The 25,455-nt window shown below is 39.6% G+C and overlaps 1 protein-coding gene across 3 annotated transcripts in view; it reads right to left on the bottom strand.

The window, feature by feature from the left end:
• CARMIL1 (capping protein regulator and myosin 1 linker 1) overlaps window positions 1-25,455 on the bottom strand; it is a 201,098-nt gene that overhangs the window by 82,219 nt on the left and 93,424 nt on the right. For all 3 annotated transcript variants that reach the window (XM_064443149.1, XM_064443147.1, XM_064443146.1), the window contains exons 9-16: window positions 21,393-21,468; window positions 18,753-18,841; window positions 13,094-13,188; window positions 9,048-9,134; window positions 3,898-4,001; window positions 2,119-2,196; window positions 1,927-2,003; window positions 895-999 (exon numbers count right to left, since the gene is read on the bottom strand). In XM_064443149.1, the coding sequence (XP_064299219.1) occupies window positions 895-999; window positions 1,927-2,003; window positions 2,119-2,196; window positions 3,898-4,001; window positions 9,048-9,134; window positions 13,094-13,188; window positions 18,753-18,841; window positions 21,393-21,468 (711 nt within the window). The remainder of the gene's footprint in view (window positions 1-894; window positions 1,000-1,926; window positions 2,004-2,118; window positions 2,197-3,897; window positions 4,002-9,047; window positions 9,135-13,093; window positions 13,189-18,752; window positions 18,842-21,392; window positions 21,469-25,455) is intronic.

Here is a 25,455-nt window from a genome sequence, read left to right as displayed (position 1 = left end):
TTTGGAGGTGTGTTCCCCAAAATGGTTAGTGAACACGTCTGGGCACCTACTACACATAGCATTGTGCATGTTTTTAGCAAGTTGACACTCTGGAAGGAGCCCTTTCTTTAATTAACCCAATAAACACAAGGTTTCTGCCAGAATCACAGAATGACCTATCGAGGTTAGACCTATCTATCTAGATCTATCTTGACTTTAAAACACACCTTTAAATTTTACGTCTGGAAAGTTCAACACAGTTCAGAACCGCTCACGCCATAGGAAGGGTGACACAGTGCTACACAATCTCCCTCAGCCTGCATTAGGCTGTAAGAGGAATTTTCTCTCCAGTGTTGCGTGGGCAACGGAAGTGCCCAATTCACATCATCAGAACCTGCTAGCCACAGGGTGGGTGACTTATAACAAAGAGATGTGTTGCACTTTGCATTCCTAGGAGTTGCTGCCATCATTTCTCCCCATAAAAGGAGGGCAAAGCTCCATGCAATAGGCCTCTCCTCCCAAGCACTGCAACAGGTTCAGTTTCACAATGGCTGTTGCAACACCGCAGCCTCAAAGGAATGGCGCTCGCACAAATACATAATCCCATTTTACTGTGAAGCAAACAGTTTTGTTCGTAAGTCACAAAGCAAAAACTTTATCACAAAAAAATGTTGATGGAAGCTAAACAGCCGTGACATTCCCCAGAACAAAATATGATTAATAGACCCAACTGTGAGATGGAAACATTTCTTGAATGTGTGATCATTATGAAACTCACTCTTGCAATATCAATAATGTACAGTGGAAAAAAAAAAAGCAACATCCTTTCCTCTTCATTTTTAATATGAGGCACTCACATAATAACAATGCAAACTAGGTTTCAGGCAACAGGAGAAAATGAAATTAAATTCTTACTTTAGAGGCTCAGGAGGGAGTTTAGTTCCCGAAAGATTAATCTGCATCAAAGCAAGTGAGCTGCTGAAAAACTGTTTGAAGGAGGGAGGAACTTCTTTTCCTTTTCTGTAAGTAAACAAATTTATTAAGAAGTAGCATCTAGACACTCCTCATTCCAACAAATAGTGAATGCAAACATCAGAACTGTAATGATCTTTTACATGTTTAATTTGCTCTACCTTCAAGAGCTCTGTAATCAGTGGCTCTCAATTAGCTTAGAAATAGAATGTCATCAAAATGTTGATTCAACAACCAATCCTCAGTATTGCACTGCTGCACAGAAGACATTACTATCTAACTTCTGTTTGATGAACTACAAAGAATGATCATTTAGGTCTGGTTAATAGCAAACATATCTTATTTGTAGGAGATCAAACAGGACATCACAAAAACCCTGAAATTGCCTTTTCACCACTAGAATAATTACTCATTGCTGGAGTAGTTTACCCCCAATTAGGTATTATCTCTGATATGGACCCAAGACACTGATCTGTAGAAAAGGGAAGCTATTGTTAATATTTCCTACACTGCAAGTATTCTACAAAGTCAATGTTCAGTCTCAAAGACTTTCAAAGGGACTTCCTCCCAGAAAAGGACCAAAAAAAGGAAAAAAAAAGCATTTCTAATCATCATGAAATCATGAAAAAAACAAACTTTAAAAACCAAGTTTAAAGAGGAGTCAAGTCAGTCAGACTTCAAAGCCTGATGCTATGCCTCTTAGAGACGAAAGATATATATGGACTTTCCACTGCATCAGTATCACAAAAAATGTATTAGACGAGGTAGCTTATTTTACAGCCATCTAGCAAAGAGCAGAAAGGGAAAGAAAACATTTTGCTTGGAATAAATAATACTTACTTCATAAAGAACTAAGACTTTTAAGACTTGTATAAAGTCCTAGATTTATTCTTAAAAAGAAAGGTGCAACATGAGAGCAAGAAATTATAAACCAAAATATTTTAGGAGTTGAGAGTAATTACTTTAAAGCTGTACCTGTGAGAAAAAAGAGTCCTAGAGAGGCTAAGGACAGCTAGATGCTGAAGACACCCACGAAGGAGGGCTCCACACACCTGGTTTAAAACAAAGACGACGGATTTTACTTTATATTAACCTAGAATAGCACCTAGGGATAGAAGGTGGGGAATGTTTCCTTGGTATTTGAATCCCGATAAAAAACATCTTTACCATATCCAGTGCACACTCTGTGTTGGATAAATCCAGGTGAACAAGGGCATTTGGCTGGGCCAAAAAATTGTACAGGCTCTATAATTAATGGAGAAAAAAAAGAATTATCCATGTTAATTTTGATATTATGACACTGATTACTGGACTGCTACTTCTCATTACATTTTAGACTTTTATTATGAAGTCGCACTACAAGAGTTATGTCTGAAACTTCACCTAATGAACACAACCTGTTTTACTTTTGAAGGCTATCATTTTTTAAAAGGGGGGAAAAACGGTGCTCAGACACCATCTACCAAACATTACTCTTTGCAATTCACTTTCACAGCAAATGATAATTAATTTAGTTAGAAATACATTGGAATGTCACTCAGGTTGCTGTTACATGTCAGAAAGGCTAATTGGTTCGTAAGTTTAAGTCAGCCCCTTTAAGCATGAGGGAAGCAACTAATTTGCGTCTAAAGCCCGTGGTTGTTTCTTAATACCAGCAGTGCATTAAAGGTTTAAGGGAGAATACAGAACTGGTAACAAGATTTAAATATTGATGGTTTCAGTAATGCATAGGATATGTCATGCAAATGTTAGTATATGTGAAACTTCTTACTATACGCTGTTTACTTTGGGCTATTTTTAGTCTCAGAGAACAACAAAAATAAAAATATGACCTAATTCACAGAAATGTGGAGCGCTCAAGTCCACAAGAAATCCAGCCAATCAGAGCATGTTCAGCATTTCTAAAATAGATTCATCTTTCTAAAAATTAGGTCATTTCGACCATATACCTACAGTGCAAGAAAGGTCCCTGCTTTAAAAATCCCTGTGTTTTCCTGGGGTTTATTTTAAATGCTAAATAACAAGATTTCCTTACTCCTGTTGGAAAATTGTTCCACAGATTAAGAGATCTCAGTATTAATAATCCTTTTCTTTGAAGCTTCTCTCTCACTCAGACAGGCTAGGAAAAGCCCCACTTTTTGTATTTATGTCCCTTAAAATATTGTAGGTGGACATCAGATTTAAGCAATGCCTACTGAAGTTGTATATTTTATTTTACTTTCTGTTTTTACATTATTTGCTGAGTTATTCTCTCTTTAAGAGTAATTCATCATGTGTCTTTATTTACCTTTAACTATTTGTTTGCTCCCTTTTAAATCCTGTTGCCCTACTGAAACTTTCACCTCTTATGTCTGAAAAGGCTAGTTCTTTGTATGTGCTGATGAATCTGAAGCTAGTAAGGACTGTGAAAAAGTAACACAGTCATGTCTGACTGCACTTTAAATAAGATTAAGTGACTGCAGTGTTGCATATTTTAGATGCTCAATACTTAAAGAATTCAAAACCTGACACTTATACACACACTACGTTTGATATAAGAGAAAAACACAGATGTAACAGTCAAAAATTGAATGCATACAAATTGAGAACTAAGTGGATTTTGTTATGGAGAAAATAGAGCTGTACCTCTATAGCATTTTATAAACTGAACAAAGGAATTTCAAAAATAATTACTTTCTTCAAAGAATCACAAACTTCAGCAGGATGTGTCAAGGAGGTGCACAGATTTATTTATACAAACAAACACTGAAAAGAAGAAATTAATTAAGTCTTTCCAAGTCAAAAGAAATCAACGGTTTTCAACCTTCCATTTAAAAGTCTGTAATACAGTTCTCACTGTACTGAAATAAAGGCAAAAAAGGATCTAAACAAAGTGGCTTTGCCATTCTCTTAATGATAAATTAAAATATCCATTCATTAACTCACAAATGAGAAGAAAGTGCTTACTGAGAGATCATCACCGCGGAGTGCATTCCCTGAGAGGTCAAGATAGACAAGCGTGTTTGCAATCAGCGAGTTGGCACTCAGTGACTGGGAAAGGCTATTCACCCCTGCCAAAAAAAACCAAACCACCAAGTACTCAGCTTAGCCAATTTTATACCGAACTAGCCCCGACCCTGCAAGCACACAATTTCAGTGAACATACATAACTGTTTAACAACCTCCTGTTACCATCACTGTACTGAAGCATGAAGGTAGATCACCAGGCAGATATGAGACTCTTTCCTGCCACAGCATGCCTGGTTTTGCCTGAACCACACTCCATCAGCTGCCCTGATGCAGCTACAGTGGGCTCTAAGTCCTGGATCCAGGGAAGAAGTCTTTTTGCAAACTCTGCAATGGCTTTAACAGTGCAATCCCGTTTTGAAACAGATTTTTAAAACAGAGTTTACTCCATAATGTTAAGTCAGTCTCTTCTTGCAAACAAATCTTTAGATAAAAAGTATATGTGGAAGTAGATGAAAGTATTTGTAGAAGACCAAGTACATTAATAATTATAATTGCCAGAACTTCAAAAACAACTGACGAGACCTAGAAACTAAAAATATTTCAATTACAGATTTGCCTGTAATTTCAGGAAAATAGTTAATTAATATATGAAGATATGCATAAAGACTCTCAATTCTTCAGCAGAACAAATACATGTTTTTCACATTAAAATTAAAGAGCTCATGTTGGGAACAAACCAGTCAGAGGACTGGAGGAAGGCAAATGTTACCCCTATCTACAAGAAGGGCTCGAGGGAGGATCCGGGTAACTATAGGCCCATCAGCCTTACTTCAATCCCTGGGAAAGTTATGGAACGAATCCTCCTGGGGGCCATCACAAGTCAAATGAAGCGTGTGAGTGGGAAAAGCCAACACGGCTTCACTAAAGGCAGATAGTGCTTGACAAACCTGGTAGCCTTCTATGACAAAGTGACTTGCCTGGTTGACATGGGGCGGGCAGTGGACATTGTCTACCTGGACTTCTCCAAGGCCTTTGATACGGTCTCCCACTGCCCCCTCCTGGAGAAATTGATGCATTATGGCCTAGGCAAGTGGTCTCTGCAGTGGGTGGGGAACTGGCTGACAGGCCACACCCAAAGGGTGGTGGTAAATAGCTCTTTCTCAAACTGGCAACCTGTCACTAGCGGAGTCCCCCAGGGATCAATATTGGGCCTAATGTTATTCCATATCTTTATAAGAGATCTGGATAACAGCATCAAGTGTAGCCAGATGAAGTTTGCTGATGACACCAAGCTGAGTGGGGAAGTAGACACTCCAGAAGAGAGACCTGCTCTGCAGGGAGACCTGGATAGGCTGGAGGAGTGGGCCTGCAAGAGCCTTATGAAGTTCAACAAGGAGAAGTGTAAGGTCATGCACCTGGGAAAACGTAATCCGGGAGTGCAGCACAGACTGGGATCCACCTGGCTGGAAAGCAGCTCTGTGGAAAGGGGCCTGGGGGTCCTGGTGGACAGAAAGCTCAACATGAGCGAACAGTGTGCTGCTGCGGCCAAGAAGGCCAACAGGATGCTGGGTGGCATCAAAAAGGGCATCGCTATCAGAGATAAAGAAGTCATTATCCCACTCTACTCAGCGCTTGTGAGGCCACACCTGGAGTACTGTGTGCAGTTCTGGTCCCCGCTCTACAAAAAGGATGTGGACAGGCTGGAAGGGGTCCAGAGAAGGGCCACCAAGATGATCAAAGGACTGGGAAGCTGCCATATGAGGATAGGCTGGAAGAACTGGGTTTGTTCAGCCTTGAGAAAAGGAGGCTTAGAGGGGATCTCATCACCATGTACCAGTACTTAAGGGGCAGCTACAAAGAAGATGGAGACTCCCTTCTTACATGGAGTCACATGGAGAGGACAAGGGGGAATGGACACAAATTGCTCTTGGGAAGATTCTGACTGGACACAAGAGGGAAATTTTTCACACTGAGGACAGTCACCCATTGGAATATTCTCCCCAGGGAAGTGGTTGACTCGGCCACGTTGGACACCTTCAAGAGTCATCTGGACACGGTGCTGGGCCATCTTGTTTAGACTCTGCTCTTCCCAGAAAGGTTGGACTAGATGATTCCTGATTCTGTGATTGTTTGATTCTTCCTCTAAAATTATTCCACTTTTCCAAATACCAATTCTGATGTGGCTACTTCCAGCAAATCTAACTTTCATCTCAGGGTTCTGGAGATAACCACCAAGTTTTTAATTTATTGTAGATGGCTATTGCTGCCTTTCAAGCAGTACATGTGCGTGTTTTTTAAATGCCTGGGCAAAGCTATACAGTAGGCATGTGTTTTGATCTACTACACAATTTTGGGCAATTTCTCAAAGCTACTGGTCAGTGAAAATGGACTGGCATTCAATGGACGGAACATGTGCATTCTTCAATTTAAAACTATTATGAAACAGATTTATCAGTGAGGATGTAGAAGAAGCAGCTAGCAAGCCACTGAAGACCAAAATACCCCACTTCAGTGCTTTAGTTTTCCAAGCTTCCAAATATTAAGTAAGTCTCTCAGGTTAGTAGTACAGCTCTTGGTTTCAGGAGGCTTTTGATACTGAAAAGAGTCAAAGCACAGTGACACCTCTGCCAAGTCTCAAAACTTTTCAGTTAGGTGTAATTTTTCTTTTATCTTAATGTTGCATTGTTGAATCCACACCATATCTATAAAGCTAAACATCAAACAAATACTTCTTGAAACTCTGAAAGATCTAAAAGCTCTGTTTAACCACTAGAGCTTATAGCTCTGGATTCACTTCAGTGAGTCTTCTCAATAGCATTTATAAGCAACAAGAAGCAGCAGAAATTAATGTAATGTACTGGCAACAATTCAGCATATACTATCAAGAACCAGTTCTGGGAATTGAGGAGCAGTGTCTGAGAAAGGTGGTGGTGATGCAAACAATCCACAACATTGCTGCTTGTTTCATGGCTAAAAAGGGCCTACTGCTCAAAATCAGCCATATCACTGAAGGCAAACAATGTGAATGAGCAATTTTTGTTATTAGCCTTTGGCTTGGACTCAGAAAAGCAAGCCCTATCTTTGAATTAGTATACTAGAATTTTCCATCTACCCAGAATCTTCAAATCAATAAATTTTTGTTTGAACTTCACCTAACTCATGCTATACTCTAACAGTAATCTCACTTTCATTTGCAGACAATCTTTCATGCTCTTTTACCACTCTCAGGAGGCTCAGAGTGTTAATAGCTCTCAGGAACTTTGAGATACAATATTTGAAAAAGATCAGCTGGGAAGGTACCACCTGAACTTCACTTCTCAAGCTTAGAAACTTATCTCGAATAGAAAGCACTTTTTAAATAAGGTCAAAACCAGTAAGGGATTGTACAGAATTTCTGAAACTGATAAGCTCAAAATAAAAAATAAAAAGGTTTGAAAACAAAAAAATCCATGCACCTTGGGAGCCTACTGAATCCAAGGCCTCCTTTAGACTTCCCCACAGAAAATATTACAATATTCCCCCCTCAATATTACAAGTTCAAAAATAGCCTCCCAAGTTAAAACCAATTCAGTACTATCTTCTTAAGTTGAAGGAAAACTGGCTAAGACAGACAGCTTGGGAGACAACCAAAGAGGTGAATCTGAGTTTTCTCAGGTCCACAGCATTATAAGAATTCAAATTTTAAGACATCACATATACTTTTTTAAGGAATTCTGAGGAGCTGCCATGGGACAGTATTCATGGTGACATGTTACTCTCTGGAGAACAGATAGATAGTCATTGCAATGCAGTCTGAACTAGGATTCACATAAGGTCAGTATTAGACATACCGGAATGTATTTTCAGCTTTTGTTTGAAGATTGCCTTAAAAAACTGTGTCAGAAACCTTCTGAGTTCTTTTCATAACCTCAGAATTAATTTTTACTGACAAAAGTTTTGTGGATGAACTTCATCAAGCTGGCATTTATTCTTTACAAAGATGGAAGCATAGCTAGAGTGTTCTCTTGACTCAATGATAAGAAGCACTTGCTGAAATCCTTCAGATCCCATGAAAAAAAGCATAGGATGAATGAGCATACCAGAACTGCATGAATTTCTGTTAAATTAATGAACATCTAATCTCAAGAGTACACGTAAGTTTAGTGAAGATTCTTAATCAATTGCTTGTCACCAAAAATAGAGTTAGCCACGGAAAAAAACAACCCCAGAGATTAATCAAGTCTTTTCAATGAAAATTATGGCTGAATAAATTCAGTTTAGTGTTTACTATTTACTTAAGCATAACAAGAGCTACAGAACGCTCAGAAAAAACAACAAAAATCCCCTTCTTCCCACCCATATTCCCCCAGGTCAACCCTTAAAGTTTAGGAGAACACAGAATCTGCACTTCACAGAGCAATAATTAAAAGGATAAAAGAGCATGGCTCCTATCTGTTATCAACTAATGCCCTTCATAGACCATAATTCACTCTCATCTTTTCCAGGTCATCAGCATCTGCAAAAAAGCTGCAACAATGTCAGTGCATTCTTTCTATTTTTAACACTCATGTTCTATACAGGAGACCCTGGATTTGGGCAGCCTGTTTAAGAGGTCAATGTGTCTCTTATTTGTAAAACAGCAATGCAAAAAATGCTGAAAGCTTCTGACTTGTGTTTCAGTACTGTTATTGCTTTTAAAATATGCATACGTTTCATTTATGATATAAAATCAGAAATTTGTAGAGTATAAAATGAGTAAGTCTTTACTCAGAGCAAACCACTTAACAGCCATTGTCAGAAGACTTGGTTTCATAAAATAATTGTGTGCAAAACATTCAGAAAATTCCCTACACGTTTTTGCTTCAGACATGTTTTTGAAGCATAGATAAAACATAACACTTATGCCAATTCTAAATTCAATCTTTCTTTACAATACAGATTCATGCCGAAAGCTTACAGAAGCGAGTTTTTCAAAGTAATGAAGGGGATGCAGAACCCAGCCCACAGTTCAGCAATGCAGGACTGCAAAAAACCAGCTGCACTGTTGAGAATACACATGTAAATAATTTACAGAATTAATTACTTTATTATCTGGTAACAGCAGGTATTATTAGTACAGAAGCCTGAAACTTTTATAACAGAAAAAGAGGCATACTTGTAAAACATACCTTTAGGTGACAAGGAGGTTTTAGATAAATTTAAATGTTTCAGTCCCTTTGGAAGTTTGGCAAACTGGATGCTCAAAGATGACACACCTGTTGGGAGAGCAAAGAGAAAATGGGCATTTTCAGGTTAACTGTGTGATCTCAGGTTTTCCCAGCAATCACACCAGGGGCAAGCTGAACTGGTGGAAGTACAGGGGGAACTGCACTCATTGTGGGAATGGGCCTGAAATGACCTTGTCTGTTTAGATCATAAATCTTTGAAATGACTGATGTAGTTAAGATCCCTTCTTTGCTAACCACCAAACAGATAGGGAACTTTGCTGTTAACAATCAGTAAGCCACCTTATATAAGTTTAAAAACTATGTAATGCACGCATGCGTCTGAGAAGGAGTCAAAGGGAAGATATTATACATGTCAAACAGTCAGCACTTGGGAAACCTGGAAGCTTTATGGTTCAATCAAAAAAATAAAAGACCCACAAAATAAAACCCAACAGTGGTGCTTCATGGAAAACTTAAAACTGTTCTTATTTTCTTTTAAATGGAAGGGCCTTCAAGGCAAGAGAGACACCCATGTAAGAGGTAAACCTTAAGAGCCTGAAACCTCCACCGAGTTGTAATGGCCACTTAATTCCCTTACAGTAGCCTGCAGGTTACCAGCCAGGACACAAGCTTGGAAATGCCACAACCACTTGCGATCCCTAACAGTAAAAACCTATTAAGATGCTGACACAGACTGGACTACCTCAGCACAAATCCAACAAAAGGGGCGAGGGGGAAGAATAAAGCACTTTTCATTGAAGACCTTTCTCAGTGTACCCAAGTTCCACACTCCATAAATTTAATCCCCCCATTTAAGCAAAAGATTGAAACTTGATTAAGAGGGCACATCCTAAATAACAATGGAACCAATCAATGAAATATTTATTAGAGGAATAAATCAACACAGAAACTCCAGGCTTAAATTGTGGTGTGAAATATTGTCCTCCAGAGCAACTCACTCAGATAGAAAAGGGCAAAGAGAAAGGGGGTAAAGCCTTTTACTTGTTTCAAAACACAGTAAATGAAAAAGCCGATACCCTTTTCCACATATGCAGACATGAAATAGCCCACTAGTATATCGCATACATATGCTTACTCTAGCCAACCTGAACAATTTTAACATCTTACCATCATTGAGGGTTAAGGATCCACCCAATTACAAGATACAGGAATCAGGTGCAGGAAAGAAAAAGTGCTTCTGGTCATTCAGGCCTTTGAACGCTCTTTAAAGCCACACATTTTTGCTAACCTCACAACAGAGATGAGAGCTCTGATGGCAGAAGTAGAGTTAACTGCATCCAGGCACACAGTTTTGAATTTGAGTATTTCTATGCTTCAGTATGTTTGTTTGAATTATTTTTAACAAAATATAAGATTAAATTCTGATCCTAGTAGAGCCAAAAGCAAAACTCCCATCACTTCAGCATGACTAGCTTTTAAAGCCAAGATTGATAATAAACTTTCCAGGTGTTAGTCTCACAAATATTGACAGTACCATAAAGGGAAGCCGATCACAAATTAAGAGACTTGCCTCAGTGTAAAACACTTCATATAAACACTGCTTTGTATTTGAACTGAAGCCAGGTTCTATGCCTTAGTTAAACTAAACAGACTTCTCACGTTATTGAAATACAGACAGTTGCATTAATGTAATTGTATCATGTCTTTACTTATTGGTACTCAATAATGTGTAACAGCTTAGGGTGGGCTTTTTTTTTTGCTCAAACAAGGCACAATAAGTTCTTCCCCACCACCTCTCTGGGCAGCCTGTTCCAATGCCTGACCACTCTTCCAGTATAGAAATTTTTTCTAACATCCAATCTAAACTTCCCCTGATGCAGCTTGAAGCCATTTCCTCTCGTTCTATCACTAGTGACGTGGGAGAAGAGACCAACACCCACCTCACTACAGCCTCCTGGAGGTGTTCAAAAAAAGGTGTAGACATGGCACTTCAGGGCATAGTTTAGGTATGTTGTGTTGGTATGTTATGGTAGTTATGGTGTTAGGTATGTTATGGTAGTGTTGTGTTGACGGTTGGACTTCATGATCGTAGAGGTCTTTTCCAGTGTTAATGATTCTATGATTCTATAATTCACACAATTCTGCATTATTTCCCTTATAACTGCAAACTAGTCTGGTTGAACTTTCAGTACCTGGAGGTGATTTTTCAAGAGGTATTTTCCAAAATCCATATGTTTAAATGAATCTCCATTATGCCAGCTTTTACTTGTTAAATGCTTGCTGCCTCTTCAGTTTAATAAAGTCAAATCTACATTGTACTCACTGAATATCAGATCACAGGACATGTAAATCTTTCTTAAACTGAAAAGCTGCAATATTTGCACATTGCAATTATAGTTAATTTCCCTTTAATTGCTCATATAACTTATCTAATTCTCTAATGAAAAGGTCAAATCTTAATTGCATATGTGATAGGAGAGACTGAGATAATGAAAAAAACCCTACTTACTTCTCCAAGTTGTAGTTTCTGCATTTCATTTGTATCTTGTATGTGGATACTGCAGAATGATTTGAATTGATAGGTTTGGTGCAAAGAAAGTATCCACGCTGATATGTTTTTTTTAAAAAAATCCTCATCACCATAGACTACCTACCAAATGCTTTATTTCTTTTCCTTTCAAGATTAAAATTAGTTCCTTTTACAAAAACCTTTCATATAACACCATCTAAATGCACTTCTTCAAAAGCAAAATCAACAACGTGACAGCCTTTTTTCCAACTTAAAACAGAAAATTTTCTACAGTGCAGTTAGGCCTACAGCACATTGTAACAATAATGCTCTTCAGCAAAACACTGGCTTTCATGCAGTACGGATTCTTAAGGAGGCCAAGCAATAATCAGCAGGCAAGAGGTAATCAGAAGAGCAATCTATGTGAACAATTTTAAATAAAAATCTACTCTGAGTAGCTTAAAACCAAAAATATTTTCATACTTGTTTCTAGTTAAAAGGAAAAGAAATACAAAAGAGGAAGGGGATAAAGCCCCTTCCCATCTGTTTTTCTTCACTGAAACAACAGGAAAGGAGACACACCTAGAAAACTCTGAGTCAGTTAGGTTGTAATCAAACTGAACAGTTTTTTCATTTTGAATCATGACAGCAAAGAGACTGGAAAATTTTCCCCAAACAAACAAATAAAACAAGAAAAGGCTTACTGTATAAAATTCTTATTTTCCTTCTGGCCCAACAGGAGTACAAGATAATCTGATCCCAGAACACTGTGTGCCTGGAATGCATTAAGTGAAGCAAATGGAAATCTCACATGGGCAGCACTGAAGGTCAACTCCAGGCTGAAAGAATGTAACCTTATTTTTAAAATAAATGCCTCTTGGGCGAAAAGAGAGTAGACAAAGCAGGGGAATGTCTTGACTTGATATATACTGAAATCATGCCTAGCAGTGCCTACTCTGAGAAAAGCTGAGCTCTTCAGCTTCATTTTCCATCTTGTGGAGTCAACAGCACTTTGCTCCATAAGGATGCCAGTTATGCCAGTATTACTGAACATCGCCAAGTACTGGCAAAAGGACAGACTAGCACAAAGCTGAAAAGGGAACAGTTTCAATACTGAAAGTAAGTATGGAATTATGGCTGAAATAAAAACACAAAACCATCAGGAAAATGTAATCCAAGGAACAAAGTTGCCTCATGCTTCATCTTTGAATCGATTACACTGCTTTTAAAAATACCACTTTACTCTCTAGTCCTAAACAGTCACAGTGTTCTATCTTCCTTTAAAAGAAACCTCTATGAAAACGCAATGAGATTTAATTAAATCCATGTTTGGTTTAAGGCATTTAAATATCTCTTAACAAGCTAATGGATATGTATAAATCAAAAAAGAATAACAATTCTCAGACACTTGTGAACAACAGGTATTTACAATAGCATTACCCACAAAACAATAACCTATTATTTAGGCAAAGCTGAAGAGAGCAGCAGTGATCCTCCTATTACATTTGTAGAAAGAGAAAAATAAATGTTACGGTACCTCTATCTTCAAGTGGATTGCTAGCAAGGTTGATCGTATGGAGTCCTGAGTTGGGATTATGGGCTAGGGCACTCGCTAGTTTCTGTGCAAAATCTCTGAAAAAAAAAAGAGGAAGAAAGACTCCTGTTATCTCCTATATCAACAGCACACTCAGAGCCCTGAAAATGTTGAGGGATTACTACACATAAGTGGCCTATCCTACTGCAGAGCTGTACCTGATTCTTCAGTTTTAAACAATGCTTATCTGGCCAATTTGCTATCTCTCAAAGCAAGCTTCAATTTATTTATTTATTCATTCATTCTGTGGCCTAAGAGACTGAAGGGAACTGAATCAAAGTGCAAATTCTTCTGATAAAGATATGAAGATATAAAAAAGGAGTTACACAGAATAACTTAAAACCTGAGCACATCTTCCATCTCCTCCATGCCACACGAGTGGGATATATACATCAACTTACGTCCCACTACCCTCCTTCCCTCGCAAGCCAACCCCCACACTTGCAGCAGCTCTTTACAAACAGTCACTCAAACAGATGGACTTTGCAGCATATCCAGAAGGTCAACAAACCAGGAGTATTTCTGACCTTGTAAAACAGCAAGAATAACGTTCTGAAAGAACAGCAGCACACTGATGAACTGGTCTTTGCTTGCTTCTTTTTACAGTGAGAAACATCAAAGTACATAACTGGCTGACCACAGTCCTACCAACATGTCCCAAGAGAGGCAGTGGTGTGTCAGTTCTATAATGCTCAAAACAGCCAGGTCAGGTAGCACAGATAGCTTTGAACTAACTTTAACCACCTATGGTGGGTAGCTGTAGTAGCATGACCTAACTCTGTTCCAAATCCACTAGAGAGGCAAAGGAACACTGCCCAACTCAGAGCATTTTGCTGCAGCTGGACTACCACCACCCACAGCACTAATTTGAAATCTAGCTTGGGCTTCCTACACAACCACTCTGTCAGACTCAGGTGGACATGCTCCTTGCATTAAGTCACAAGGCTGTTGGCTGCTACCAGCTCTAAGACAAATCCTCCATCCTTGTACCTACTGGGAAGCTTTCATGTATTAAGGGACTAGCCCTAGTGCTTTTGTTAAACTGAGACTATAATTTCAATGTTCTTACTTCACCTAACTTAGATACTGAGGTAAAAATCAAAAATATCCCTTGAGCTTCCTTTGTGGAGCTTCTTTCACTCTCTGCCTTGAAGTGCAATCTCTTACCTCCTGTACGCCAGTAGTGGAGAACTATCAGCTACATTGCTAGAAGAGTGCGAATTAACACTGCCCGTTTTCCTCAGGACAGATCCTGCCTACCATAAAAGTGATCACCCTGCGTGCTGAGAACAGCAGTGGAGATAGCATCCTCTTCCATAAAATCACAGAATCAGTAAGGTTGGAAAAGACCCTTAAGATCATCAGGTCCAACCCCTAACCTATCACTGCCAAGTCCACCACTAAACCATACCCTCAAGCACCACGTCTACCTTTCTTTTAAGTACCTCCAGGGATGGAGACTCAAACACTTCCCTGGGCAGCCTGTTCCGATGCTTGGCAATCCTTTCTGTGAAGAAGTTTTTTCTAATGTCCAACCTAAACTTCCCCTGGCGCAGCTTGAAGCCTTTTCCTCTCGTCCTATCACTTGTTACTTGGGAGAAGAGACCAACACCCACCTCACTACAGCTCCTCTCAGGCAGCTGTAGAGAGCAATAAGGTCTCCCCTCAGCCTCCTCTTCTCCAGGCTAAACAACCCCAGTTCCCTCAGCTGCTCCTCACAAGACCTGCTCTCCAGACCCTTCACAAACTTTGTTGCCCTTCTCTGGACACGCTCCAGCAACTCAATGTCCTGCTTGTAGTGAGGGGCCCAAAACTGAACACAGGTTTCGAGGTGCGGCCTCACCAGTGCCGAGTACAGGGGCACAATCACTTCCCTGCTCCTGCTGGCCACACTATTCCTGATACAAGCCAGGACGCTGTTGGCCTCCTTGCCTACCTGGGCACGCTGCTAGCTCATGTTCAGCCGGCTGTCAGTCAACACCCCCAGGTCCTTTTCCACCTGGCAGCTCTCCAGCCACTCCTCCCCACACCTGTAGCGTTGCATGGGGTTGTTGTGACCCAAGTGCAGGACCTGGCACTTGGCCTTGTTGAATCTCATACCGTTGGCCCTGGCCCAACAATCCAGCCTGTCCAGGTCCCTCTGTAGGGCCTTCCTGCCCTCCAGCAGATCAACACTTCCACCCAGCTTGGTGTAATCTGCAAACTTACTGAGGGAAGTCTCTGGAAAAGAGTGGAGACTGGACAGCAATCGTCTCAATAGCTTTTGGTTGTCTGTTGTTGCAAATTCTGCTTGAGTACAGATGTTACAAGGAAGTTCAGTTTCCCTCTGAAACCCCATGTCCTTAGATGGACCCCTGGGGGTAGACCAGCTTCCAGTGCTGCAAATGCATGATGACGTGCAGTCTTTAGGAAAAGCACATTCTCTTCCTAAGATACAAGCAGCATGTAAATAGAAACACTCAACAAAAAGAAATTCTGGGCTTGAATTTGTGCCACCTGACAGGCCTCAGGGTACCCTGCTTTGCTACCAGATGCTGTTGCAGAAGACTACATATCTCCTGTAGGTCCTCGGTTACATTTGCCAACATTCTGTGGATACCCTCCAGCATTTCAAATGGTACTAGATGCCTGTGCTTAGGCAACTGAATCAAGCTCCTTATGTCCAAGAAAAATGAGGTTTTGAGTTAAAAAAAAAAAAAACAAACAAAACCCCCTTTCTTCATGGGGAGTTTCCTCCTCTTCCTTTATCCCTAACAGATTCTTGTCATTACAGTGTACTGCCTACACCTCCAGGCTTGTTTACAAACTCTGCTCCAGCTTTTCCCACCAATATAGGCAGGATTACCGAACCTTTTGGACAACTGGGGTGTGTAAGAACCAATTGGCAAAGGCACAGTAAATTGACTGCCACCAGAAAGCACTGCATTACTTAATGTAGGGTGCATGGGGCTCCAAGGTTCATTTTGGAAAAAACTAACACAACTTCCCCACTCCCTATGCAGCCTCTACCATAAACGGAGGCACCTGTGCTGTGCTCACTGAGCAACATCCCTTCCCCTCCTTTGTCCACTCTTTGTTTCAAGTCCTAAAATTTATTGCTTTATTTGGCTGCACAGTTAAGGCACACAGCATGCAATGTTAGCCTGACACTTTCTATAAAGCATCAAACTCACTCTGTATGCACTGCACAGCCATGCTCGCCTGAACATTCAGGCTTGGAGGTACAGCCCAAAAAAAGACTCAGTTTAACTACACAAGGGCAGAGTAAGGATAATTCACCAAGGGTAAGAATACCACAGATCTGGAAATCTCAAACAAAACAATTTCTCAATATCTGTCTAGACAACATCCCTCTAACAGAAAAAAGAGGATGTGCGTGGGAGGAATAACACAGTCAGGTCTAAGGACATTCAGAGCCCACCCAGCAGGGGAAAATGACATGCAATGTCACTGTCAAAGGCCCTTCGGGTATGAGCAGCAGGCACCTCTGTTGTTCCCCCTCTGTCATAGCTGGCCGTTCCCTTTGGCACAGGGCTACAGAGGACAGTGTGGAAGGCAGCAGGGACATTCTGCCTGCCAGGTTTCAAAGAATACTTAAGTGCAACAAATAGATCATATTCACCAGCTCCTGCAAACAGGCCTTTGCAGACTGAAGAATCCATCTTGCAGTTTCATGGAAATTAATATTCTGGTTCTCACACATTGCCCCATTCCTCTAAAACACCTCAGGGATGTATCTCTCTTTTCAAGCTCATTTGTTCACATTGTCCTGAACTATTCTCCTTTCCCTGAAATCTGGATTTCACATACCTTAGTTAGCATCCTAACACTTACCAAGACATTAGTGTTTTCTTTATGCATTAAAGTCATCCAAAATAATCTAGACTGCACCCTTTATGTCTGTGAAAGAAATGGCAATGGGGATAAAGTATTAAAGAGCTGCTAAACTGGCACAAATCTTATCAGACAGGGAGTTTCACCTGACAACCTGTTTTCCCCAACAGTAAGTCCACACTTCCCTAGTCCTGGGTCCTTACAACTACTACTGCACAATAGTTTGCTGTCTCAACAGTTGGGAGGATGACAAGTGTTTATGGAACCATGTCCCAAACTAAATCACAGAAATGAGTGGCTGGAGGTAGAAAAGAATGGAATCATCTTAACAAAATACGCTTTTGCAGCTGCTCAGATTATTTCTCAAAGCATTGCTCTTGGTAGCTCTTTCTTAACCCTGGTATGGCAGTTTGTCACAGCTCATTAAAAATGACTGGTCTATAAGCTATGTGAAGTGAAGATACCCAGAAACAAGAGGATTTCCTCCCAGCAAGCAGATATGACAACTGGCAAAACTGACAAATGTGTCCTTGACAAAAACAGACAATGCTGATCGGAGCAGATACACATCAAGGCATGTAGATGGAGACATGAAAACCAAAGTCACAGGTTGATCATCTGTCAAGTCCTGTTAAAACCAACACCAGTTAATCTAACTGTGGTAAGGTAAGGTAGGCAATGTGCAAGGTGCTAATATATCTTTTAATATTCATTATTATCTCTGGATTTCATGGCACATACTGCAAGAAAAACGAGATTAAAATCAGGTGTTTACATCTGAAATTACACCTATTAACGGCAACGCACTAGTGATCATAAAGTTTGGGTGTAGCTCCAAACTCCACCTCAAGTTTCCTGTGTCATCTTCTTTTAAAGGTATTTCAATGCAAAACCTATTTTAAAAAGACAAAAAGGACCCAAACAATGGAAAAGGAGACAATGTAAAGCACACCAAATATTTTTTCCTTGCTTGTTCCCTCCATTATTTTTAAGTCAGTATAGAGTTCTGTTTCTCCCAACTTTCCACTGCTTTTTAAATTAACATAAAAACCCTTTAGCACTAGACTTTATCTTGTCTACATGGTCTTGGATGCTACTCTAACACTAAAACAAGCTACAAATACTTCCAACTGTGCTAGTTTGTACCTTGAACTTTGTCTCTCTTTTCTGTGAAGGGGAAAAGAAGCAAGTATCCAGGAACTACAACTTACTGTATTTAAAACATATGCAAGGATTAAATTGTATGGCTCGCCTCTAAGTACTTCTTTTTTAAGGCTATGGCAAGGCATTAAACTTAATTATCTACTTTCTTGATTTAAAAAAGTTGCTAATTGCAATCAACAATAAGATAAAACCAGCTCTCTTGGGAATGAAACTATAATCTGTTACGTGAGATGCAATAATATTCTTTTTTCATAAAACCTCAAACGCTGTTTTTTAAATGACAAAAAGCTGTTAATACTTCAATTGGAACTGTATTTGCAGAGGAACAGTGTGAGTAGATTTAGGGCTTATGCCCTTATCCAATCCATTTTGCTCCACTTAACCCAACTCTCCAGGCATAATCTTAAAACCCATCAGTTTAAAGGGATTTCTTGGACGTAAGGAAACTCTGAACAGACTGATGGCAAGCTCATGACTACAGGCTCCTCAGAACAAGGTAGACATTGAGCACGAGTTTTTTTTAATGCTTATTCTGGCTAACACACACCGTTTTTGCTCGGAGTAAGCAATAACTAAAATGCAACATTTCAAAGGAATTACTTACGTTCTAAGCCCGGCATTCTCTAATACCAGTTCTTCCAATCGATTGGACCTACTCACCACTCGCAGTATCTGCTCACAGACATCAGTGGACTGCCACAGAAAAGACAGAACAGCGTTAAAGAACACAAATATGGAACAGACAGTATTGAGTTATAAGCTGTGCGTTGTAACGGGATTCAGGCCGTGATCAGTTTTTTGTCATACATAAATAGTAAGTAATAATACCAGGAACACCCCAGAGAGAGAGTCAGATGGCAACAGAGGACTCCTGGAAAAGACTCAGGGAAGTGAGAGGCAGACCGAAAGTGAGTCATTTATGCAGCAAGCCACCTAATCTTAGGGAGCAGAATTTTTGTAATGATAGTAAAAACCCCAAACCCTGTGATTCAGACAAAATGCTCACTTAATTTTTAAAGAAATCTTGTTCTTATGCGTGCTAAACCTTCAGAACAAAGTGGCAACTAGTGCAAAGAAGAATAAAGCCTGACCAGGAATGACAACTATACACAAAGAAAGATGTTAAAAGGCAGACAAAAAACCCCAAAAAAAACCTCAAGAGCAAAAGCACCCCAGCTGAAGGTTCTCCAAAGACTTCTAAGGACTAGTGCCTACAGGTCAGTGTATTTCAGTATGAATTCTCCCAATGTACATAGAAGTAAACCCCATTTCATGATCTTACCATTGTTGGATTCTAGAATTTGCATGGACATTTGCAAGTACCATGAACAAAACACAGTAACAAAAGAGTTTGTTTGCTGTGCTCATTCAAATAGAGAGATAAAACCTTAATGATTCAAAAGCCATACAGTGAACTCTGTATCTCATCACCTTTTATTATAATATTTTATTTCACTTCTGGATTTGCTTTTTCCACCACCCCCACCCTCCCCCAGCACCCACTAACCAACACTTATATGAAGTCCAAAGCTGAATTTCAGTTATGATCATGAACTCCTGAAACTATTCTGTTACCCACGTTTTAAAAAAAAGTGACATTCATACCTGGGACATCTGTGTCGCTAATGACAGTCTGACATTTTCTAGGATTTTTAAAATTTTAAACTAATTGACTCTCCTAAAAAGAAGAATGGCTGATCTACCACACATATAAAATCTTATTAATCCTTCACCCAGTAAAGACGACAATGTTTTCTAAAGGCAGTCAGCTCAGCCATCTTCTCAATTCTGTATTTGCCTTCCATATTTCAATAATTCAGAATATTATCACAATGCTTCTACAGCAGCGTGATTGCAAGTGGAGAGTTTCATGCATGTACTACAAAAACACTACGGATACCATCTATCAAACACAATGTCAGAGCGGGACTCATGAAGCACAAAGCATTCAATGGCCTGCGGATATGTCTGACCCCATACTGACCCTCAGCAGTGTGCCTATGGCACAGACTTACTGTCCAACAATTTAAGTTTTCCTGGTGTTTTTGACTGAAAATGGAATGTGTGGAAGATAAAGTTTTTTGTTTGTTTGTTGTTAAGGAATTGGTGTGTTTTCACGGTTGACAAAGTTGATTTGTTTTCCACAGAAAAGTTGCTAAGAATTCCAAAAAACGTTCATGTAAAAAATATCTCAGACAGATAATGTGGTCAGTTCTTGTTCTAAGCAAACTACACCAGCCAGTCTTCTAACTAAGCAAACTATCTCATTTCATTGAAGCAGAAACTGATGAATTGCATTGTACCTATTAACAACGGTGACTTTAACAGTGAACTACAACAGGATTAAAAACAGCCCATTTCATTCCGTGCATAATTTCAAATAAGATGTCCCAGCAAGAAGGAAAAGTTTTTTGCCTACTCTTCTGCCAAGAATCACATAACCTAGTTTCTACGGAATTTTCATAGAAAATGATATCTTAGGAATGCAATAAGAGCATTATCAGATCAATAAAATGGCATCAATTCACCTTCATTTTTAAGGACAAAAGCTGATGGATGTAAGTGTGAAAGCAATTTCTTAAACCACTAACTCCACCTGTGACTAGAAACTTTCAAGTTTAGAAGAAATAGTATATTTTGATATAATTAAAAGTCACCTAACTACTGATTTTCCTTGCCTTTTCTTCAGTAGTCCAACTTGTTTACGTTTGCCCCCTTTTTGCTTTTCAAGAAAGAAAACTGATGTGGAAGAATATCAATGTCACACATCACTAAATCCTTGCTATTACACAGGGTTAGCTTCAGACAACTGGGAGAAAAATTCATCAAGTTGCAATGAAAATTAAGAGGAAAAACCTGCTTTATATGTAAGAAAAAAACAGAATCCTGATATTTTCTTTCCAACTCCAAAAAGCAACTTCTTTAGAGTTAGCTTCCTGTTTAGTCCCCCAACATTGTTTGAGGGTGATAGCAACACCTAATGAAGTAGTTTTATGGGCTACTGTTATCACCCAGAGTTTTCAAACTTTATTCCTTCGAAATTTTGACAAGACCAGACTCTCAGCAGTGTTTCTATGGCCCAAATTAACTATCCAACAGTTTATATTTTTCTGATACGATTAAGAGAAAAAGATTGCCTGGTTCTAGTTGCCTAAAAAAGTTTACCTTGAAAAATGTAATAGCATCCTCTAAAACACGGCACGGCCTAGTCGAGGCAGGTATATTGTTTCAATTTATTACTTACTAATTTCAGATCCTTGGAGGACAGCTTTGTAAACCACTGATTATACTCCAGAGCAGCAACTATAGGTATTAAGTCTCTAGAAAAAGAAAAACACTTTTACACACATTTCATATAACTGTCGGCTTTGGTCATTTGAAACAATCTCCTAAGTGTTCTTCCATATCTAATTCCCCATGCTTTTGCAATGCTAATTGCCCACCATCCCCATTACAGAAAGCTCTGCTTTCTAAAAAATGTGCATCACCAGTAGCTGTATCTCTTTCTCGTATTTTAATACAAATTTTTCACTGGCCAACTGACATCTATTCTAGCATGAATTTTTAAACCAGGAATTTGTCTGGGCTGCCATTCCTAGTTTTAGCATTACTTTTTCTTCAGCCTGTGACATATTTAAGCTTCTTAATCACCTCTAATTATAATTGAGCTTGATGCTAAAAAGCTTTTTGGCAGGCTGATGATTTAATATAATTCCATGACTGAATGCTTCTAGAGAACACCTCCTTGTCTCATCTCTATAGTTAAATTCCCCCAGGAAGCAGGAGACCTGCAAAAGAATAATGCCACTTTCAGCACAAACCCTCCTTAATTGTAATAGGGATTTCACAAATGAAATCCTAAATTATTCCCTCCTTCTTCATTCCAAGCCTCTTAATGTGATCTGCTCTCCCTCTGTTAAGTTTCTCCAATAACAGACGTTGATAAATGTCATGTCCATACACTACCCCCCAGCAGAATCATCCATCAAGCACTAGCATACTATTTAGTAGTGCAGCACTTGGATCATTTTGACACAAGATATTAAACGCATTTATACACTTGGACTGTACTTTAAAACCCCTTGACTTTATAGAAGAGCTGTAACATAGATGAACTTATCCAACCACCAAAACAGTGCCATCCGAGCCTCAGTTTTTGCAGGGAGAAATGTAAAAGTATTGTTTTTATAAGATAGTCTCCACCTCCTCCTGTACAGGTAGGCACAGATCTGTACTAAACATGCAGCATCTCACATCATCTTTTTCTTCTTTCTCTCCTTCACTTTTCCTCCATGAACGTTTATACACTTCAGGGTGGTTGTTAAACACGTAGAAAAGCCAGGAGACAAGGCAACATCATACGGACAAGCCTTCAGCCAGCTATATTGGGAACTGCAGTTGCTAGGTTTGGAAGTACAAGCCCATCACTAAGGTAACGATAAGAAGGTGCGGCATTTTTCATCAAAAGACTGTAGCCCACCAACTGCAAAGCTCATGCAAATAGACCGTTTTCACACTCCTGCAGAGGAGCTAGTGTGTGGTGCCCTTCAAGGATCGAGCCTGTTTTCCATCTTGTTCACAGCACACATCAAGTCTCACGGTGAATTCATTGCCAATGGCACAGTAGAGTCTTATCAGCTTCTTCATGAAGTGTATAGATTTATTTCCATCCACCACATTGTTTTTGTTCCTACACATGCTTTATCTCCATGGAAAGCAGTAACTGACTAGTGAAATGTTAGTGGGGGGGAGAAACCAAACCAGAGGTATTTTCCCCTTAGGCTGGGCAGGCAGGAACCGTGCGCTGTGGAGTAAGGAATGTCCACACAGAGGTTTGTTCCTCCTTTGCCTTCCCCTGGAGCAATCGGAAAGAAGGTAATGAATTAGCAGCTTTGATGTCCCTCTTGACAGTGCCTTTGCCTTGGAAGTGGAATGAACACAAGAGTCGTTTTTCAGGTGTAATTTGGTTTATCCACCCAGTGGTACCCAGCCAGCCACAGGCGGTGGTGAATGCTGCAGGGCAAATGCTGGACAGCTGACCATACCACCATCACACTGATGGAGCAGAGCTGTTCACACTGTGAACCTCCACCCCCAAAAGAGGCAGAAGGCACCATTGGCAGATGTATTTCAGCTGTCAGCAGCAGCACCAGCTCCTCCAAAGAAACAGAGGGACAACGACCGGGGATCACTGGCTACAAGTGTTTACACTGCCAGGGAACTGGTAAGCTGTTTTGGAGGGCTGGCAAGAGCTCAGTACCTTCTGGGCAGGAGAACTGCTGCCGGCAGAACTTGCCTGAGGCCATCCCTTTCTCCCCTCTCTGCCCCAGGCCTCGGAGGGAAACCGCTGAAGGATAGGGGGTGCTCGGAGTTAGTGGGAAAACCATCACATTTTCAAGAAGTTAAAGAAGAAACATCGCTGCAGCGGGACAGAAATATTTTAAAACAAATCGACCCAGCTGATTTGCAAATTCTCATATTGAAATAGTTTAGTCTTCCGCAGTATTCAAGGCCTGTTTGTTCAGACCCTAGACAAGCACAGATACCAGCACACTTCAGTAACAACTGCTAACCCATCGCCACACGCGCCCCTTCCTCCCCACGTGCCTCACGACAATGGAACCTCTGCCCGTTCTGCTGTAGCCATACTTTCCAGAAGCTTTATCAGATTCTACCATCTGATTTTAAGGAGAAACCATATAAGTTTGTTTGGTTTTTTTTTTTTATTTTGGTCAAACTTTTGAAGGTGCTTCTGACCAATGAAGGTCCCTTAGGAACTTATCTCTACTCCTTCTCTTGCTTTGAGCTCGCCTAACCTCACTGCACTTATTATTGAGTTTTCCTTTTCAAAATTATATACTGCTTTAATCACTTTATTAAATTCTAGATGTGGTACTAACAATGATCTGAATTCTTTTGCAACCTACGAAAGAATGCTAATGAGCATTTCTAATTGAGTTACTTATATTTATTATTTTGTTTACTAAACTACCATCCAGAATAAAGTAAGATTTACAAAATGTAGATTTGTGCCATCTTAAAATTTAAACAGATTTTGTTCTTCTAGAATGCAGAATATCTCCCTAAGCTTCAACAACATTCAAGCTTCACTAATGCCTTCGTGTTTTTTTCAAAGTCTCTGTCCCCGGTGTATGTAAGATAGGAAGAAATCCAAACAGCACAAAAGGGAAAAAAAAGAAATCTAATCAATCGTACTTTTCTGACAATTTTTTGAATGTTCAGATATGCTAAAACATAGGCTACACAGATTAATATTATGCTACTGTGTTAAATAAGCCCTGTTCAATTCGAGTCTTTTTTTTTTTTTTTGGTCTTATTAAACAATTATATGGTTCAACAGTAGTACAACATAACTTCAGGTAAAACCCCAGAAGTCACGTTCCCATGTGGCAAGCCATGCTGTGCACTCTAAATGTCAGAGAGTCTGGGAACTTAAATCCATCTATATTTCATGCCATCTTATGTTGACCTCTGATGGAAATGCTTTACTAGGAAAACCACAAATTGTTTATTTTTGCAATGCATAGCCCCTGTATCTAAAGAACGGGTGTAGTACCCATCCTGCCTTGCTTCAGAGGTACTCCACAACATGAAGTATATAGTTTCAGCAATCCCAAAGACTAGGTGGACAAGACATACAACAGTGTCAAAATACAAAGCATGATCACATTTAATTTATAGCATTCTCACTCTGCTAAATATATCACAAACCACTCACATACATTCTTGAGTTGACTGGGATCTCAGATCCTAATTCGTACTTTTAATGAATTAAGGTTTTGGCTTCCTAAAAAATTTAGTTTTCTTGAAATTTCAATCCAAACCTTTTTCTCAGTCCAGTCCCCAACACATAGCAACTCTCAAAACAAGGTGGATTCCACAGCATGTAAATGGCTCCAAAATTGTTTTGAATCTTTGGACTTACACTATCATGAGACACTTATTATTAACAAAAATATACTTCCCCAGTGATGTCAATTCTGTAAGGTATACTTCAATTAAAAGCTTCTGCGAAGCAGCAAACCCATTATTCCGTTTTCCAAAAGCCAACTCATTTGAACCAGATGAGATATTCTAAATACTTAAAACACTTCTTCTACCTATTCTTTCCTAAAAAGTAGTATTTTTCACTCCCAATAAATTGTTCAAACATTTAATTTCCATTGAAGCTGAGTATCTGTAAGTCACTTTCTCAAGAAAGCCCCATGGTCTTCTCAGCAATTCCACCTTGCAATAAGTTTAAAGCATTCTTATGTTCTTGCCCCACGTTTGCTTGTGATGAACAG

Source organism: Phalacrocorax carbo, chromosome 2 (assembly GCF_963921805.1).
Source record: "Phalacrocorax carbo chromosome 2, bPhaCar2.1, whole genome shotgun sequence".
Lineage (NCBI taxonomy): Eukaryota > Metazoa > Chordata > Aves > Suliformes > Phalacrocoracidae > Phalacrocorax > Phalacrocorax carbo.
The sequence above is the reverse complement of the archived record's forward strand: the minus strand, read 5'-3'. Positions and strand labels throughout refer to the sequence as shown.